The 19,203-nt window shown below is 42.9% G+C and overlaps 1 protein-coding gene across 1 annotated transcript; it reads right to left on the minus strand.

Moving 5' to 3' along the window:
- Positions 1-649: 649 nt before the first annotated feature.
- Positions 650-2,558, minus strand: LOC140353491 (uncharacterized). Its single transcript, XM_072438066.1, has 2 exons — positions 1,826-2,558; positions 650-984 (listed from the first exon to the last, which is right to left on the minus strand). The coding sequence occupies exons 1-2, from the start codon at positions 2,556-2,558 to the stop codon at positions 650-652; spliced, it is 1,068 nt and encodes a 355-aa protein (XP_072294167.1).
- Between the last annotated feature and the right edge of the window lie 16,645 nt (positions 2,559-19,203).

Below are 19,203 nucleotides of genomic sequence, written 5' to 3' on the forward strand. Positions count from 1 at the left end.
ATTTTTTTGAGAAACCTGGTTCAAAATGTTTACGCCATCATGAAAATAAGGCCTAAACCTAGACTAAGCTGGTTGAAAACCAGTAAAGTCTGAAAACTTGCATATACCCAAAAAAAAATTAAAATCAGCTCTGAATAACCCTGAGTAACACCAGTAGTACACATACCAGTCAGTCCTTTAAAGCAGGCTAATGTGTGATACTTCCGTGGTGTTTTCTGCGTTTTCAGAAAAAAGGCCATGTTGTTAGATTTAGAAAAAAATGTGTAAAACATTTAACTTTTAATAAAACCAGTTTTATTAATAATTTCTCAAATGCATCCTACAAAAGGTTTAGGCCACCCACAGAATAGACAATAACCAATGTGATATTTATGAATGAAGTATACATAAAATCTATACAAAACAAATTATTCTAACCGTAAAAAAGTAGCTCAGTTGTTCAAAGCACAAAATAGATTAAATTCATATTTTAATAAAACGTGGTACAACAATTTTTAGTAGACTATATGGTATTTCCTTCATATTCTCTTGTAATAAATACTTGTTAATTTCATGATACACATCTAAACATCCTGATGGCAATTCACTGCTTTTTGTAAATACTAAGACTGTTAAAACATACAAGCATCTAAACGTCAAGCAGACAACATTAGCCGTCTTTTACATGTGACTCTTCATCCACCACGCGAGATCCAGAGGGCAGGTTGGTTTTCAGAGGAATGCTCTCCAAGTCCTTGGGATCATCTGAAAACATGTAAAATACAATTTGAAAACAGCGGAATGATATTTTGTTGTGCAGTCTGTAGAGAATTGGATCTACAGACACGATGAAAACTAATACTAATCCAGAATAGGGACCAATCCAACCTGTTTTCCGGTTGTTTGTTGGGTTGCTCTTTGCTCGACCTCTTGATGTTCTTCTGTTATGCCCGAGTAAACATTGGAATGGCCGGAGAAGCATGTTCCCTCGATGCCCTGTATTATCTATGAAGAGACACAAGCACATGTTTATCACACAGCCATTTTATCAGAAGGCCTGGGTCAGTTCAGTGAAGGCCGCTTTTGTTTGTGAAGCCTTACAACTCTGAGTGAACTCAGAGTTGTAAATGAGGTCTTGCGAATGTCAATGACCCAAATAATGGAATGCAAAACAAACTGCTATTCTCTTTGTCATATTCATTTTCATAAATGTTTGTAACTAATTGTAAATGTTCAGCAAAGTCACGGGTTAAAACTTCATGGCTATATGAGAATAGAATATTGATGCTTTTAGGGTGACTAACATTTGTACAGGGATAGTTATTAGCTGTAGGCCAATTCTGGTACATTGTCCCTATTAAATAAACAAATAAAAAACAGAACGTCCAGAGGGAACCCTAGTCTGTGGCGGTGATTGGAGTTTTTGAATCTGGTCCATGTTGGACGTGTCAAACTCGAGAGGCACTGGAAAAACAATGGGTAGAGTTCTGTAAATTAATGAAGAATATAGGGCCGATTGACATCTGGAAGGAGATGGTGCACACACACACACACACACACACATTTTTTCTAATTCACCTGCACTATATTTCAGAATAGACTTTCTTTAGCTTCAATAAAGACAGATCTAAAATCACAGAGGCAGATGTAGGCACAATGGACAGGAGCACTTAAAAATATGCCTCGACTATGTTTGTATTTGTGTTTAGTTGATGTCCGCTTGTGTGTGTTTTTTCCCTTTATCTCTGGTCGTTCCGTTTTGTTTATTTGTTTCAACAACAAAAATTAGGAGGGGAAATTGATAAATTGAACAACTGGCAATCTCGTTAAACCACAGCAACAACACCTGCTGTTCTGGAAGAGTAGAGGACTCTACAAAAGTTTTTCTTGATTTCACGAAGTTTGTCTTCCTTCTTGGGGATGAAGCTTCCGACCCACACAGAGTCCGGAGCATGTCTGTGAAACACGGAGCGCATCATAGTCTCCAGATCCAGTGTGCACTGCGTGGTTTCTGCGCTCTCCAAACTTGAGCGTATTAATCCAATGAGAGCTGGCCGTGCAATTTCCGCACGCTTTAATCGCAACTTTACGTCTCTTAGAATCTCTTTAAGGCATTGCAGGTTTGCATGACAGGTCAGAAAACTCTTCCGAAAAATGAAGATAATGACATAGCAGTCGATAGTTCTCTTAGTGCTGTGAACGTCCATCCTCAACACACTTTTCTGACTGCCATTGCAAGTTTCTTTCCCTGCAGCTTCACTCGGGTTGGTCACAGCTTTTGGTCTCACGGTTAAAGGTAATTCACTGGTCGGTGCTGTTTTGCAGGAAGTAAGTTTGTCATTGTCAAAGGCACAGGGATTGTCTGTCTGTGCGGAATGTGGATGTCCAATTGAGAAGCAGGTGTGACTGAAAAGGTCACGGAGAAACTCCTGCAAAATCCCGGCGTCGTCGTCGTCCTCTTTACTTTTACCAACATCGCTGACGAGATGTACCATTTCTCTCCCTCCTATTATGGATAAAACCCTCCGGAACTCCAGCTCTTCTTCGGAAACTGTGTCTAAGGCACACGACTCGGCCATCGCTGAGGAAAATCAAGGCTGCGTGCGTGGAGCGGAGCCGATTTGAACGTGCACAGGCGCCTTCCGGAAGCACGGGGCGGAGACAGGGCGGGGCCACGGCTCAGCGCTGAACGCCATTGGACATCCAAGTTGGGGCAAAAAGAAAATCATGACATATTTTGGACTTATTTTAGATTCTTACTACTGTAATAAAGATTTGAAATTAATCACAGGTTTATTATGACGGTATACAACAAACGCTGACTATTGCACAAAATGTCAGATGTAATTTATTTTTAGTAATGTTAATCAGGCTACAATACTATAGAGCACTGGTGGAAAGAGTTCTGAATACCAGTATTTGTAACCAAGTAAAAGTATAGTTACAGGACTAAAATGTACAATTACAAGTATTACAGCCAAATTACAGCCAAATCTAAATGTAAAAAGTAGCCAACGAAACAAAGTTTCATTTAAATCAATATTAAGTGGAATTCTGCATATTCTTTGCACTCTGGCCAATCAGAGCAGTCGATGCAGTGATGTTCTCTGAGTTTGTGTGTTCAGAAAGAAGCAGAAACAAAGGTGAGAGACTACTGTACATTGGGACGATTGGGTTTGAGCTGTACGCAATACTCATAGGGATTTTGAATGTAACTGATTACAATTACATGGTTCAAATTATACTAAAGGTCTAAAATCTAATAAAAACATGTAAAACTACTCATAAATCTTCTCTAGCTCTCCAGGATCATGGGCTAGTCTCATTCAACATTCTAGGGCTGGGTGAGAAATTCAGGATGTGGTGGAGACTTTTTTGATTTCCAGGACCCTCATGGAGAACAATCCTGCCTTGTTCCCGGCATTGTAGAGTCCAGGCTTGAAGGAGAGAAAAATAAAACAAGAAAACAATCATGAAAACCCACTTGAAATACCTACAGCTAATTATCTTTCACTTTATGTCATCTCAAAATGCCTTTTACTATTGATTCCCCTCTACATCAAACTCGCAGTCACAACCTAATCCTTTTAATCTGCCATGTTCTATTAATCAAGTGTGACCATCCTAAATCCTGTACAACTTTATTCATGCATTATTTGTACAACAAAACTCTGTTTAAAGTAGAGGTTGTGTATTTACCCTTTGCTCTTTAGACTTTTGAAATAGATTTGGGGCTGAGTTTGTTGTTTCAGGCCATGCGCTACAGTACGTTATCATGTCATTGTAACCTTCAATCAGAAGCCCTTATATTTCATTTTACATTTTACACAAAGTACCACCAAAGTACCAAGAAAATATTTAGCTTTCAGAGATCTAACCAGATCTAAACCAGGTCCATAAAAGGACCATAATTAAGGGCAAATTAGTGCTAAACCAGGTCTTAATTAGGAATGCACATTTGCCACAGTAGTTTTATCTAAGAAATGACTCAAGGAAGACCAAAAATGTGGAAATGTGTTGATTTAAAACGACAAAACAAAAGAAGTGAAGACCTCACATATACCACCAGCGATACAAGCACCACACGCTGCTTTAGAACACTAACTTAAACTTAATTTCAGGAATACAAGATTTTTCTATAAATAAGACAAGTAACCTTTTATTGTCCCCCTGTGAGGAAAGTCTTGTGTTGCAATCAAAATCAAGATGAATAACTATAAAACATGTACTTAAACACAATACTACACTGGAAGTAGAGTAAAACTGTAAGACTACAACACTATTGTAAGTAAGTGGCTACTATGTTTATGTTCACTGCAGCAAATGGACAGAATAAATATCAATTAAAGTGACTGCAGTGAATTGTACCTGTGTTGATTCACATTATGTAACAGTATCGCACACGATTAGTGCAGGTGGGGGGGACACATGTGCAGGGTTAACTGTGATCACTGCACTGAAAGCCCCAGAGAAAACATTGTCTTTGTTAAATGTACCGCGGCGTTACCTGTTTGTTCAGAAGAAGCCGTAGCTGAGGTTCAAGGAGTTCACTGGGACCACTCACAGCAATGCGCAGGCCCAAGCGTACTGCAAGAACATGTACACTTTGATATGATTAGAAGACTTAAAAGCAGCAATTATGCACTGCGCCTCTGGAACAGTTTAGACCAGTGACTGTTTTTAAAAACCTATTTTTTCAGACTTGCTTTTAACTGCTACTGAGCCTGTGAAAGGAATGGAATTTTATACCACTATGTCTCTCGTCTGTATGTTTCTTCTGGTTTTTTTTTGTTACTGTCTGTTGTTGTCTGCTTTTTCATTGTGAAGCACTTTGGATTTTAAATGTGCTATACAAATAAACATTACCCACTAACTTACTTACATTACTTACATCAAATACAAATAGATCTCTTTTATACTTTTATTTAGTTATTTGTTTGCTAAAGTACTAATTCCTTTACTCCTGCAAATATGTCTGTACCTTTACTGCCCAGTCCAATGCTGTAAGTACATAGGATACAAAAGAAAAAATGATAAAACAAAACTAACAGCAGCAACAAGACATAAAGGTACAGATAATAACCCACACACTACACGCCCAAAGTGTTACAGGCATTTATGGTTTTATGGCCTTATTATTGGAAGAGGCAAATGATTAGAGCAGGGGTGGGCAAACTACGGCCCGCGGGCCACATGTGGCCCGTTTGTCTTTATAATCTGGCCCTTTTTTTTTTACACCAATGACTCCGCTACTTGCCTGGATTCGAATATGGCCCTCAGAGGAAAATAATTGCCCACCCCTGGATTAGAGGTACAATTCAAGTAGCTTGTAATAAACTACAAACAGGGGATTTTTGTTTGTTTGCACCAATATTAAACTTGGCTTGAAAAAATAATATAAGCTGGTTTTACTAGAGTGGGTTAGCTGTTAAACTTACACATTTATAGTATTGTATTCTTACTGTGATACTGATAATTTCATCCGTTTTTTAAATTTATTTTAGTTTTATCCATTTTATTTTGATAACTTATATTTGTTTTGGTCAGCTGCATCACTGTAACGAAAATAATTTCCCCTTGGAGATGAATAAAAGTAATTTTGATTCTGATTTGTATAAGCTAATAATTGTCAAAACCAAAAAGGACTTCAGGGTTCAGAATAAGCGGTATCGCATCGCAAAATGCGACGCAATTTCTCTCAAATGCAATGCGTTCGTCAGAAAAAAGTGCTTTTGTATCGCAGCTTTTGCGATACAAAAATGTGTGTTCAAATGTATAACCAAAGCGCCTGAAAAGCACTGATCACTCGTCAATCGATCGTCAATAACATGATGACACACTTGACGGACACTTGATCAGTGAGACGCGGCGCTCGTAAAACCCCTCGTCGCCTTCGCGCGCGCTCCCGTTTTCACCCCGAGAACACCGAGGATGTGGAATTCAAAGGGGTCAAACTCACTCATGTCCAGGACAAAACCAAAACGTGTTGCGTGTGTAAGAGAAGTTATTCTAATACAAACAGCTCATCGTCATGACGACTCTGGTGGTGATATGTAACTTATGTTATGTATATGTAACTGGAAAATATTGATTGTTAGTCACTTTTGTGTTTTGCTATGCAATTATCAAATTGATATACAAATTTGAAAAAAATTGCGGATTCTGTAGCAGCACCGCTATAGAAGTGAAAATCCTTAATCTGAACCCTGGACTTACATAGTACTCGTAAATCAAAAGTTCTTAGAAAGCGTGAAGTTCAGTTCAGTTAAACTCTTTTGTTTTGCTGCCATCTTGTGGAGACTGCTGTAAATGCACCTGTGATTTTCCTGTCAGACAGAAGGCCCTTGAGCACAGGAAGATGAGATGGACCCAGAATATCAAAGTGTCCACTGTCAGAGCTTCTTCTGCTGCGGATTAGATGTGTCGTCATGTTGCTAGCGTAAACTACGATACTCTCTGAATCTGTGAAAACAACACAGAGCATTAAGCAGAGGAAAATGAAAGAACAAAGTAGTCTCTTAGTTGTACTTTTCTGTTTGTATGATTCAAACCTGTGCTGAGTGTGTCCTGATCCAAGCGCCTCAGGGTAGTTTCAGCCGACCACCCGAAATCTGCCCAGTAACCTGAGACGTGGATATGAATACAAGTCACAGAGGCATAATGACTTTGACCCAAACCCACACAAATGACTATGATGTCATATAAGTGCAAAATAAATTGTTTGTTACTTAAGAAATATACAGTAGATACAAGTGCAAAATAATATACTAAAGAATTACATGAAAAACTCTACTTAAAAGTATTGAAGTACCAGGTTGAAAATGTACTTTTAGAATCGAAAGTTAAAGTATTTCAGACAAATCCGATTTTTATTCAGTTGATATTCATTCGATTTTCCTATTTGTTGTTTGCTCTTTGTATTTGTATATTTTTGTTTGCTCAAAGTTAGGATGTTAACTCAAACTATTACAGTTTTTTACGATTGAATAAACACTAAAATCTAAAGTTTTGCCCAATTATCAAAACCTTACACTCAAGGAGCAAAACTCGGCCTCAGATTTGCACCACTGTTAGCACAATAAGTCAGTTCACACTTTGTGCAAAACAATACACACAGTGATTTGCAACACTGAACACACTTGTATGCATTTAGACACAGAAGTAGAGATGTCACTTCCTTGCAATTCTAAAGCACTGACTGTCAAATGACCTCATCCATGTGCCAATCCATTGAACACTGTCATCAGGCGCGCAAACACAAGATCGCTTAATCATAGACACACCAATCAGGTTTAAGCACTATAAAAATGCAACAGGTGAGTTCACCAAACTGAACCAAAATGGAAGGAAGAGGAAAAGGAAGAGTGAGGATGAGAGGGGGAATCGAAGGAGGAGGAGAAGGAGGCAGAGGCCGTGCCAGAGGTCGAGGTGGAGGAAGAGGAAGACTTCAAGCAGGAGGAAGAGGGGGAGGAGTTTGGGAGGGTTCTTTTTTGTACTGGATAAAATGTAATGTTCATGAAAACTGGGGAAAAAATCTTTTTTGCCATGTTGGCTTGAGTATATGGAAAAAAAATTATGACATTGTCAAGAGCATTAGTCTTGTGTCCTGTGTGGTGTCTACAGTGATGCACACAAGTGTGTGTAGTGTTCACTGTGTGTATTGTTTTGCACAAAGTGTGAGCAGACATTGTGTTTACAGTTGTGCAAATCCAAGCCATGTTTTGCAAATTCACGCTGTACTTCACCCATACGACTCTATGCACTTAGAAGCAGGATTAGCCAAAAGTGTTTAAGGTTTTCAACAGCAGTGTGTAACTGGTGCAAACATAGTTAAGTCATATGCAACGTGTGTGTTTCATATGGTAAAAAAATATGGTTTTGATCAATTAGTGTAGAGTTTTTACATGAGTGTTTCATTTTGCAAAGGAGCTAAGGTGTTTAGCTAATTGGGTTTGTGGTTGTGCTAATTGTGTGTAGGGTTTTGCTAAATAAAACAAAACAATCAAAATTGTGTTTATTCAATCGTAAAAAACTGTAATGTACCAAAAACTTTTTACTTTTTCGTCCTGTTAAAAACTGTAACGTGTAGAAACAGTGTGGACAGTACAAATACCTGCACAGATCAAATGTATAAAAAGTTAAAAGTTAAGATTATCCACTGTAACATGTACTAAAGTAAAGTACAGATAACTAAAAATGTATCTGTACTTGTGTATTCCACAACTGCAAAAAATACAGTTACAAACTATCATAAGTGTGTTGCATATTAGAGCTGCACAATTAGTCGAAATCAAATCAAAAACATTACATTTTAATTAATTAATGTAACTAATTTATTATGTAATTAATTTATTTTGCATGAAAAACTGCTAAAGCTGTAATTTATATTTGTAGTCAGTTCATATTTCAGTCTTTTTGTCAATACTCCAGGGCCTGTTAAACATGTGAACCTTAAACAGAGTTCCATTATAAAACATACATTTCAAATCTAATCGCAACCACAATACTAATTATTAGATGTTAATTAAACAATGAGATATTTTCCCCAAATTGTGCAGCTCTATTGCATATGCAGAATCTTACGTTTATAATATTAATATTATAATAAAGTCTTCTTACCAACCAATAAGGTTCCCACAAGGAAAAAAACATGCAACCAGCCAAAGCCCAACATATTCCAACATTTTCTACCCAAATGACGCATCCCCATGGACACAGCGAGAAGAAGTAAATACAGAATGGACGATGTGGCGCACTGACTGTTAGAAAGTAACTGTGGAGTCAGCCTCCACCCGAGCAGACCAAGGATAATAGGAGCGATTGGCTTTCAGCTCAGGTTTCTCTGTTGTTTTGAGGGGAAAGTAGGTCATCTGAGTTCAGTGTGTCTTTCCAAAGATTCTTTAACTTGTATAATGGAATAGAATGTGTGAAAACCTTCTGAAAAAAAATCTGGGAAATGCTGGAGTGGTTCTCCCAGACCACTACGAAGTACAGGGAGTACACGTGTACTCATTGTACACGTGTGTCTCTCTTGTACACGGCTCTGATGTTGTTTCAGTTCAGTCTGTTGTTCACGACTTCCGCTTCTTGGCCCTGGATGGTGCAGGGCTCCACTGGAGTCCACTTCCTCAAGTTCAGTTCATCATGTGCAACAGACTGTTGTAAAACTGATGATTATGTATTTAAAACAAATAATAAACTTTTTTTCTCTAGCCTCAGAATTGCATTAGGAAAATATTTCACAAAAAGCTTAATGTGTGGTAAAAAATGTAATAGTCCAGTTTAAACATTTTGTTATATTCAGTCCAAGTCCCTATATTGACATTCACATTTTGTTCCACTTCAATTTAGCCTTTAGTTGCCTCCATGTCACAATTTACAATTGATTTATTTAGAAAAACAGGTCTTCAGTGAGTATTAGCCCAATAATAGTTTTAGAAACCTTTGTTATACTAGATATGAATTTAGAAAATATTTTAAAAACCATGAATAGTGACAAAACATCCTTAAGATGGCAGCAGAGCACATGTTTCTTGTTGGTTCTTTCAGTGATAGCTGCTGGAACTAAACTCATCCTCTAGATGTCACACAATTCAACAGAACCAGAAGCGTGTGATTGTAGCAGTGTCCCATCAGAAGTAGCATCAACCAAATTCTGATAGACGAGTGATGAAGATTTGATGAGTGTCTGATCTCACGTTGATTGTTGTCTTTGTGGTGAAGTTTGATTTGGTCACTCACAATAAGAGCTGATGATTGAAGCCGCTCACACATCAGCAAAGTTAAAACATGTTCGGGTTCACCTCAAGTGTCAGTGTGGCCTTGTCTGCATGAGGAAGAAGTTACACATGTGCAGCCAATGATTTGACCTGCTTTGCCTCATAAAATTTGAATTTCCCTCACTGGCACAGCTGGAATTAAAGTTGCCCTGTTTCATTCCACCACATCCATCACTTGCAGTTAGTTCCTGAATCTAGAAGATATATAGAGATATTTCTAGTGTGTAATTCCTTCAAAGTTTCAGTTAATGGAGATAAGTTTGTTATCTTAAGTTCGGGAGCAGGACCACGCCCCTTCCTACGCCCCTTCCTGCGGCTACACTACTTAATCATCCAGATCACACACACACACCTGTGTTCGTGATTTCCGTGCACACGCTCCATGGCGGCGGGAGCCGCGCTCGAAAACACACTCGTTCCCGACCTTTCTATGGATCAACTCGACCTCGTTCCTTTCGATGCATCGGCCCAGCACAGGCGAGCCACACCGGGCCATCCTCCACTGGTGTCCCACTAGGACCGGTCCCATCAGCTGTTCTCACAGGCTCAGCTCGCGCTCACGGCCAGGCTCCGGCGTCCCACCTCGCATCACTTCTGCTAGTCCGGTATTGAGATCGCCGTGCGTCCTGCGCCCTCCTCCCAGCGCTCCGGTCTTTCCAGCGCCCGCGTCATCCCAGCGCTGATCCCGCGGCCTCGCTCGTTAAGCGCCCACCGCACGCGCTCGTCATTTCTCTCTACATTGACCGTCCGCGTGGACGGCGGCGGCAGGTCTCCAGACCACGGCACCGTCATCAAATCATGATGTTTTAAACTTCTTTTGCGCTCACAATTCCCGTTAACTCTCGTTCCACTGCGGAGCGCGCTTTGCCCCGCCCACTTTCGCGGGCAGGAGCGGCTCCTCCAGGTAAAGTATCCTCACCCTCGTCTCGTTCCTCCTCCGTCGTTTCCTTCCTCCTCCGTTGTCTCCTTCCTCCCACACCGAGCTGCCCATCACACCAGCCTTGGAGCCAGACTCTATCACCTCTTTAGAGTAATTAATTCACCTTACTCGCTCACCCCTCCCGCATCGCTCAAAATAACAATAAATAAATACATACAACGTATGTATGTTTATTATAAAATAATAATGAAAACGTATATTAAAAATAAAAAAAAAATAAACTTACCATGCCATCTCTCCCCCCTCCTCTCCTTCCCCATCGTTAATCTTCTGGCACTGTGTCGCCAAGTTACAAAGTTTTATCGCGTTGTCACGTTCCGGCAGGTTCTGCGCTTTATCCTCCGACACTGTGTTGCCAGGTTCTGCGTTTTATCCTCTGGCACTGCGTTGCCAGGTTCCTGCGGTTTATCCTCTGGCACTGCGTTGCCAGGTTCTGCGTTTTATCCTCTAGCACTGCGTTGCCAGGTTCTGCGTTTTATCCTCTAGCACTGCGTTGCCAGGTTCCTGCGGTTTATCCTCTGGCAGTGCGTCGCCAGGTTCTGCGTTTTTATCCTCTAGCACTGCGTTGCCAGGTTCTGCGTTTTATCCTCTAGCACTGCGTTGCCAGGTTCCTGCGGTTTATCCTCCGACACTGCGTTGCCAGGCTCCTGCGGTTTATCCTCCGACACTGCGTCGCCAGGTTCCTACGTTTTATCCTCTGGCACTGCGTCGCCAGGTTCCTACGTTTTATCCTCTGGCACTGCGTCGCCAGGTTCTGCGTTTTATCCTCTAGCACTGCGTTGCCAGGTTCCTGCGGTTTATCCTCCGACACTGCGTCGCCAGGTTCCTGCGGTTTATCCTCCGACACTGCGTCACCAGGTTCCTGCGGTTTATCCTCCGACACTGCGTCGCCAGGTTCCTGCGGTTTATCCTCTGGCACTGCGTCGCCAGGTTCCTGCAGTTTATCCTCTGGCACTGCGTCGCCAGGTTCCTGCGTTTTATCCTCTGGCACTGCGTCGCCAGGTTCCTGCGTTTTATCCTCTGGCAGTGCGTCGCCAGGTTCCTGCGTTTTATCCTCTGGCTTGGCGTGCCAGGTTCCAGCATTTTATCCTCGAGCACTGCGTTGCCAGGTTCCAGCATTTCATCCCGTTACCGCGTTTCGGCCTGACTCAAAGTTGCCAGCTTATAGCTTCGGTTACAGTCTTTACCAGGTTCTAACGTTTCCATCCTTGGGCACCGCGTTGCCACGTTCCCGCATTTTATCCTCTGGCACCGCGTTGCCACGTTCCCGCATTTTATCCTCGGGCGTTCCGTCATTTTATCCTCGGGCGTTCCGTCATTTTATCCTCGGGCGTTCCGTCATTTTATCCTCGGGCGTTCCGTCATTTTATCCTCGGGCGTTCCGTCATTTTATCCTCGGGCGTTCCGTCATTTTATCCTCGGGCGTTCCGTCATTTTATCCTCGGGCGTTCCGTCATTTTATCCTCGGGCGTTCCGTCATTTTATCCTCGGGCGTTCCGGCATTTTATCCTCGGGCGTTCCGGCATTTTATCCTCGGGCGTTCCGGCATTTTATCCTCGGGCGTTCCGGCATTTTATCCTCGGGCGTTCCGGCATTTTATCCTCGGGCGTTCCGGCATTTTATCCTCGGGCGTTCCGGCATTTTATCCTCGGGCACCGCGTTGCCACGTTCCGGCATTTTATCCTCTGGCACCGCGTTGTCACGTTCTGGCATTTCATCCTCGGGCGTGCCGGCATTTCATCCTCTGGCACCGCGTTGCCACGTTCCGGCATTTCATCCTCGCGCACCGCGTTGCCATTTTCCGGCGTTTCATCCTCTGGCTTTACGTCGCCAGCTTCCGGCGTTTCATCCTCTGGCTTTACGTCGCCAGGTTCCAGCGTTTCATCTCTGGCTTTACGTCGCCAGGTTCTAGCGTTTCATCTCTGGCTTTACGTCGCCAGGTTCTAGCGTTTCATCTCTGGCTTTACGTCGCCAGGTTCTAGCGTTTCATCTCTGGCTTTACGTCGCCAGGTTCTAGCGTTTTATCCTCTGGCTTTACGTCGCCAGGTTCCAGCCTCATTCCTTCCATTCCTTTTCCTCCAATCCTTTATCCTCGCTCTCGCTCACCCGCGCTCTCTTTCTCCCCCTTCCTCCTTCTCCCTCCCTCTCGCCTCACTTTTTCTCATTTATTTCTAAATTAAACCAAATCCGAACAAGTGTCGCTTCTTCATGCCCCCTCTTTCATGCTCGCGCTCTAGCCCCTCATGCTCTCTCCCCCAGGCACCGGGATGCCAGATCTCCTCCTCGTCCTCCCCCTAACCATGAACTCTACCTTTACTAAATATTTCTCCCTCAGGCACCGGGATGCCAGATCTCCTTTTCGCCCTTCCCCCTAACAATGAACACTACCTTTTACTAAACATCTCTACCTCATGCCCTCTCTTATGCTCCCCCTGACACCGGGATGCCAGGTCTTTCTATTCCCTCCATTTCCAAACCCCCCCCCCCCCCCCCCCCCCTCTGTCTCTCATGCCCTCCTGACACCGGGTTGCCAGGTCTCTTATTTCCCCCTTTTCTAACCCCCCCTCGGCACCGGGATGCCAGGTCGACTTTCTTTCCCCCCTTCTCCCCTCGGCACCGGGATGCCAGGTCTACTTTCTTTCCCCCCTCGGCACCGGGATGCCAGGTCTACTTTCTTTCCCCCCTCGGCACCGGGATGCCAGGTCTACTTTCTTTCCCCCCTCGGCACCGGGATGCCAGGTCTACTTTCTTTCCCCCCTCGGCACCGGGATGCCAGGTCTACTTTCTTTCCCCCCTCGGCACCGGGATGCCAGGTCTACTTTCTTTCCCCCCTCGGCACCGGGATGCCAGGTCTACTCTATTTCCCCCCTCGGCACCGGGATGCCAGGTCTACTTTATTTCCCCCCTCGGCACCGGGATGCCAGGTCGACTTTCTGGTCAACCCCCTCCCCTTTTCCCCCCGGCACCGGGATGCCATGTCTCCTCCTTCCGTGAGGTTCATGCAGCCTCTTCACTCTTCCCTCATGCAGCCTCTTCACTCTTCCCTCATGCAGCCTCTTCGCTCTTCCCTCCTGCAGCCTCTTCCCTCATGCAGCCTCTTCCCGTCTCTTCCCTCATGCAGCCTCTTCCCTCATGCAGCCTCTTCCCTCATGCAGCCTCTTCCCTCATGCAGCCTCTTCCCTCATGCAGCCTCTTCCCTCATGCAGCCTCTTCCCTCATGCAGCCTCTTCCCTCATGCAGCCTCTTCCCTCATGCAGCCTCTTCCCTCATGCAGCCTCTTCCCTCATGCAGCCTCTTCCCTCATGCAGCCTCTTCCCTCATGCAGCCTCTTCCCTCATGCAGCCTCTTCCCTCATGCAGCCTCTTCCCTCATGCCGCCTCTTCCCTCATGCCGCCTCTTCCCTCATGCCGCCTCTTCCCTCATGCCGCCTCATGCTGCCTCTTCCCCCTTCGGGCACCGGGAGGCCGCCTCTTCCCTCATGCCGCCTCATGCTGCCTCTTCCCCCTTCGGGCACCGGGAGGCCGCCTCTTCTCCCTTCGGGCACCGGGAGGCCGCCTCTTCCCCCTTCGGGCACCGGGAGGCCGCCTCTTCCCCCTTCGGGCACCGGGAGGCCGCCTCTTCCCCCTTCGGGCACCGGGAGGCCGGTCCGCCATGTTTTGGAGTCCTCCAAACAGCAGCTGGTTATACCAACTTTACCATGCAGATCATTCCCTTGGGACAAGCCCTGTATCTCCCACCTCCCGACCCTAACGTCTTCGGTTCATCACTCAAGTGTCGTCATTCTCATCCAGTCCATCAAGTTGCTGCTGCACTTTGATACACCGTTCTATCAGCCGGTTCGGGGGTTCTTTAAGACCAATGCTATAAGGATTGCTGTCTTCCTGTCGGGCCATTCATGTTCATGGCCGTCCAGTCCGATGACCCTGTATCATCAACAAATACATTCAGAACATTTACTACCGAGGTGGAACATCATCGACCCCAGTTCCTCCAACCTCAGCTACCACGTTTCACACATAAGCTCCGCTTCAGGTGCTTCAGTCCTCCTAGACCATCCAGCTCCGTTAACGTTCCTTCCATCATGGCTTCGTTCTACCCTCACCACGTTTAACCTTAACTAATTCCATTCCACTTCCCATTCACCTTTGACTACCAGTCACATTGCAAGTACTCAAGCCTACCCGAGTGGCATCAACGTCTCTTCAGGCGCGTTCCCCTGCTCAGAGGCTGTCTTGTCCACAATAGTTCTCCTCACCCCGGCATCAAGGACCTCCAACCAACGCTTAAGTCTTCCCCTAAAACAGCAGGACTACTGTAGTAACACGATCTATTCCGAGCCCCTTTGCAATCTGTCCAGACCTTGTGCACTGGTCGTCAAGTGGCACTTCCCAGCAGGACTCAGGATCTGGTTCATCCTTTACTTAAAGTCGTTCCACGCCTGGTGTCGTTGACCGCCTCATTATATCGTGGAGCACTGGTTCTCCATGACTTTCCAGGTCTACACACACCATTACCTCCTCGTCCTCCATTCTGCCAATCCGCACTGCCTCGTTAAGCTTCTTTTGGGGGTATTGAGGCCTGGGAGCCTTCAGCCCTCATCGCAAGAAGACCCAAAACGGCATCAACTTCGTACATTCGTGTTGTTCATGTTTCTCCCCTGCCAATAAAAACCTTGCATCGTATCTGGGGTCGTGGTCCTTGCTAGTGAAAAAGTATTAAATAATTTCATTGATAAAGCATTGTCCATGTCACGATCAGAGCTGAGACCACTGTGAGCAAGTGACAAAAGCTTTGTGCTGACTGTATTCATTATTATTCGTTTCCAAATTATAAATCACATGTAACATCCAGGCAGTTATAGAGCTCATTCACCGACGTCACAAAACCATGTGATCGCCAAGTTGTCCGTTACTTGTTGCTGTCAGTATGCACTGATAGAGTGAGGAAAGTGATCTCAAACGTAAATTCTGGAGGCCCCGGTGCTTTCAGATTCCACAAACTCCTTGCATGAGCTACACAAAGGTCGTAATTTAGAAAAGCTGCGATCAATCAACTCACTGGTCCAATGGTTCACAAGTCCGAACTTTGAACAAAGGGCCTACACGCCTATATAAAAATGATGTTAATTCTACAGCGTGCGCGTAACACAATAGACTTGATGTATCCGAAGCCCCAGCGCAGGCAGCGGTGGTGAGCCTGCATGCCCGGGGTTCGGTCACCTGCACGGGACTGAACAGCTGTCAGCTCCCTCCGCCGTGCGAGTGAATAACAATTTCAATTCAACTACAAATAGTAACAGATATAAAATGACGACTACACAGTCTGATGGTTTGGTTCCCAGTTCTAACCTTTTATCGCAGCTGTCCATCGCGCTCTTCTTTCCGGGTTTCTCGGTAGTATCCGATAGAACTTCAGATCTCTCCGTTTATCTTCCCAGTTGCTGCACCCAACTGCCACACATACCTTCACCATTTTGATTGTAGTAAAGCGCCCAATATCACTAATGAGGTTTTGGGCCTCTTCGAACCGTGTTTGGTTGTAAATCGAAGCAGACAGACGGCAGTATTGAATTAGCTTGTAGTGGTAAACACGATCAGCTGACGGACAATATGGCGAAACAAGCCTCTATACTTACTTATAGTAGTTCTCCAAAATTGTACAGTATTTATAGAGTTATATTACTTTGAAGTAACTGTACCCTTACTTGATTTCTGCTTCTACTACAAACCTCTGATCACGATATCCAATTATGATGATTGTGAGAACCAAGAGCAGGAAACATGAGGTGTCTTTTATACCTGGTGCGCTTCAATTGTTTTGTTCTTGAATGTTTTCTGTGGTTCTTATTGTGTCAATTGCTTTTGAGTATATCTGTACTTCTGCTAACCTATGATGGGAGTTTTTATTCCTGTTTTATCTCGTTTCAGATGCTATGATTGACGCATTTCAGGATTATAATTTTTATTATTATTTTGTTTCCTCAATGAAGCTAGTTTAATCACGATTTCCAACACAGTAAATATAAACATCCTTTATTCACACTGTCTAATCAAATGTATTACCATTCCTATAATAGCATCTTTATTAAATCAAACTTTCTGAACGATAAGGTAAATATTTGACACTAAAAAACACATTTTAAACTCTATAGCGTATATATTGACTTGCCTATGTCTTCTACAACTGTCCCAATATTATTTTTTAGTTCTTACAATTATATTTTGACTTGAAGAATCTATATATCTTAATTTATAGTCACAGCTCAGGGTTTTGATGAGACTCAAGCACAAACTGTTTGGACCTTTACTGACCTCTTGTGGTGAGAATGAATACTATTGCCATTGTGACAGAACGATCTAAACCACCAACAGTAGGATAGTTTAGTTCACCTTAAACTTTTATTTCTGGATTAGATTAAGGGAGATATGTTATGCTTTCTCTCAGATATTTAACTATAACATGAGTAGTTCATTTTACTTTTTGTTCATTGTAAATCGAAATAATGACCTAAAACAGCTCAGTAACTAAAACGGGTCCAGTGACTTACTGTTCAAAAGTGCAGAACGGATAACTTTGTAGTGCAGATTGTAATTTACATTTTTTTTTAATTTTTGAGTTTCTACGTGACATTTCAAAACCCTAAATGTGTCACTAGGAGTTGTAATCGATCAAATAAACACAACCAAGTACAGGGATGTGGGCGGGGATAGGGGGTAGGGTAAAACTGTCTGTAGTGTATTTTCTGAGCACTCAAGCCTCAGTTGCAGGACAAAACATGCATGAATCAATCCCATACAACTTTGAGTGAACTAATGATGAAACACCGATGTAACAAATAAAACAAACGTTGATTTAGCAGAACATGTCCCTTTAACACTTCAACATTTTATTATACTTCGCTTGCTCCCACATATATTTCCCCTTATTTAGAAGTGCATTTTAATGACTGTACAGTGTAATACCGCACTGTTTGTTTACTGTGTTCCATCTACGTCTAGCGTGAGTGAGCTTCAAGTTAACTCCGAGGCAAAGTTAACCAAAGACTGCGCACAAGTGTCCTCCAGCAGCCCTCACACTTCTTCTGTGTCCATTTTCCCAAACACTGGACGTCCAACAAAGCTTTACAAACATCGCACTGTAAGCAACTTTTCCAATCCAATAGGCTCGGACACTGGGGGCCTGTCCGCAGTGGGCCGAGGACTGCGGAGGGGGCAGGACAGATGGCAACACCTTGAATAAAGCGCACTAAATCCACACAGTGTGCTCAGGGCCAGGGGTCAGCGCAGTGGACACAGCAGTGGCTGGAGAGTAGGTAATTAAAGAAGCACATTGGCTCAAGAGAATGAACTTTGGAGAGGAGAGGTTGAACAATAAGTCTTTTATAATTCCACTAGGCTGACATTTACCAAGTTAACACATTTACAAAGCCATTAAAAGTTTACTTGAAGAGACCTGTCTTTACTTGCATAAATAAAATTGATGAAAAGTGTGTGCAGCGGACAAATAACTTCTGTCTCCCTAATTGTACCTGAAACTTTTATCTGATTTGTTCTAAACCTTACTGAAAGTGCATGGCAGAGACGGATTGATTAAGTCAACAGGACAATGTTTAAAGACAAAGAATAAAGACAAAAGACCACATAGGACATAAACTGCTTAGAAAAAACAGTGTTGGATTATTTTATGTGTAAGTTACCTTCTCTCATACAATTTGTTTAACCAGTGACAAAAAGAGAGATAAAACATCTTCTTAAAACTTCCGAGGGATCTTATTCTGATCTACAAGAATTTTACCATTCATAGGATTAAATCAACTAAATCACCAGATGCCTGTGTAAATGTGTATGGCTAATATCACTTTTATAAATAAAAAGAAAACCTTGTTAAATTTATATCTACATATGTTGTATGATTACAGCACTAAACATTTGTGAGCAAAGAAGAAGTCTGTATTTCAAATGAATGGAAGATATTTTTCTATTGAAGAGCATTTTAAAAGTGTTTGATAAAATCGTGGCTTGAGGTTTGCTCTAGAGTCTAGACCTTCAGTAAAAATTAATTTAAAAACTTCACAGATGCCACATTGGTCTTTGTCATCAGTGACATTGTGCAGTTATGAGACATTTACATGTGAAAACAAAGAGGCGCTGCTGCAGTCAAGGTGCCTTGATTCAGTGTGAATGTATATTTTGCCTTGCTATAGCTGTCATTCTAAAAACATAAAACCTCTGAGGACCTTCAGTTTGGTGGCTCAGTTTTATGATGCAAATGTGTCACACAAAAAGGACGTGTTTTAAAATTCAGACCTTGGCCGCAGTAATTGAATTATCTCATCTGAAATGAACGTGTGGAGAATAGCATGAGAAAAAAGAGAGGCCAGAGTGAAAGAAAGTTCGCCTTCTGTTAAAATCTTGTGTTTGTTAAACGTTTATATTTTGGGGTTCAAAATATATATATATATATAAATAAATATGCAAAAAAAAAGAGTATTTGGACAGCACAATC

The sequence above is a fragment of the Eucyclogobius newberryi genome, unplaced genomic scaffold (assembly GCF_026437365.1).
Source record: "Eucyclogobius newberryi isolate DKJ021-1_F unplaced genomic scaffold, fEucNew1.0.hap1 SCAF_9, whole genome shotgun sequence".
Classification (NCBI taxonomy): domain Eukaryota; kingdom Metazoa; phylum Chordata; class Actinopteri; order Gobiiformes; family Gobiidae; genus Eucyclogobius; species Eucyclogobius newberryi.

What these genes read in the sequence shown, in the direction of transcription:
- LOC140353491 (XM_072438066.1), bottom strand. Translation starts at nt 2,558, where the DNA reads ATGGCCGAGTCGTGTGCCTTAGACACAGTTTCCGAAGAAGAGCTGGAG. An exon ending in CTACTCTTCCAGAACAGCAG is followed by an intron (nt 985 to 1,825) that starts GTGTTGTTGCTG and finishes GTCTCTTCATAG; the next exon opens with ATAATACAGGGCATCGAGGG.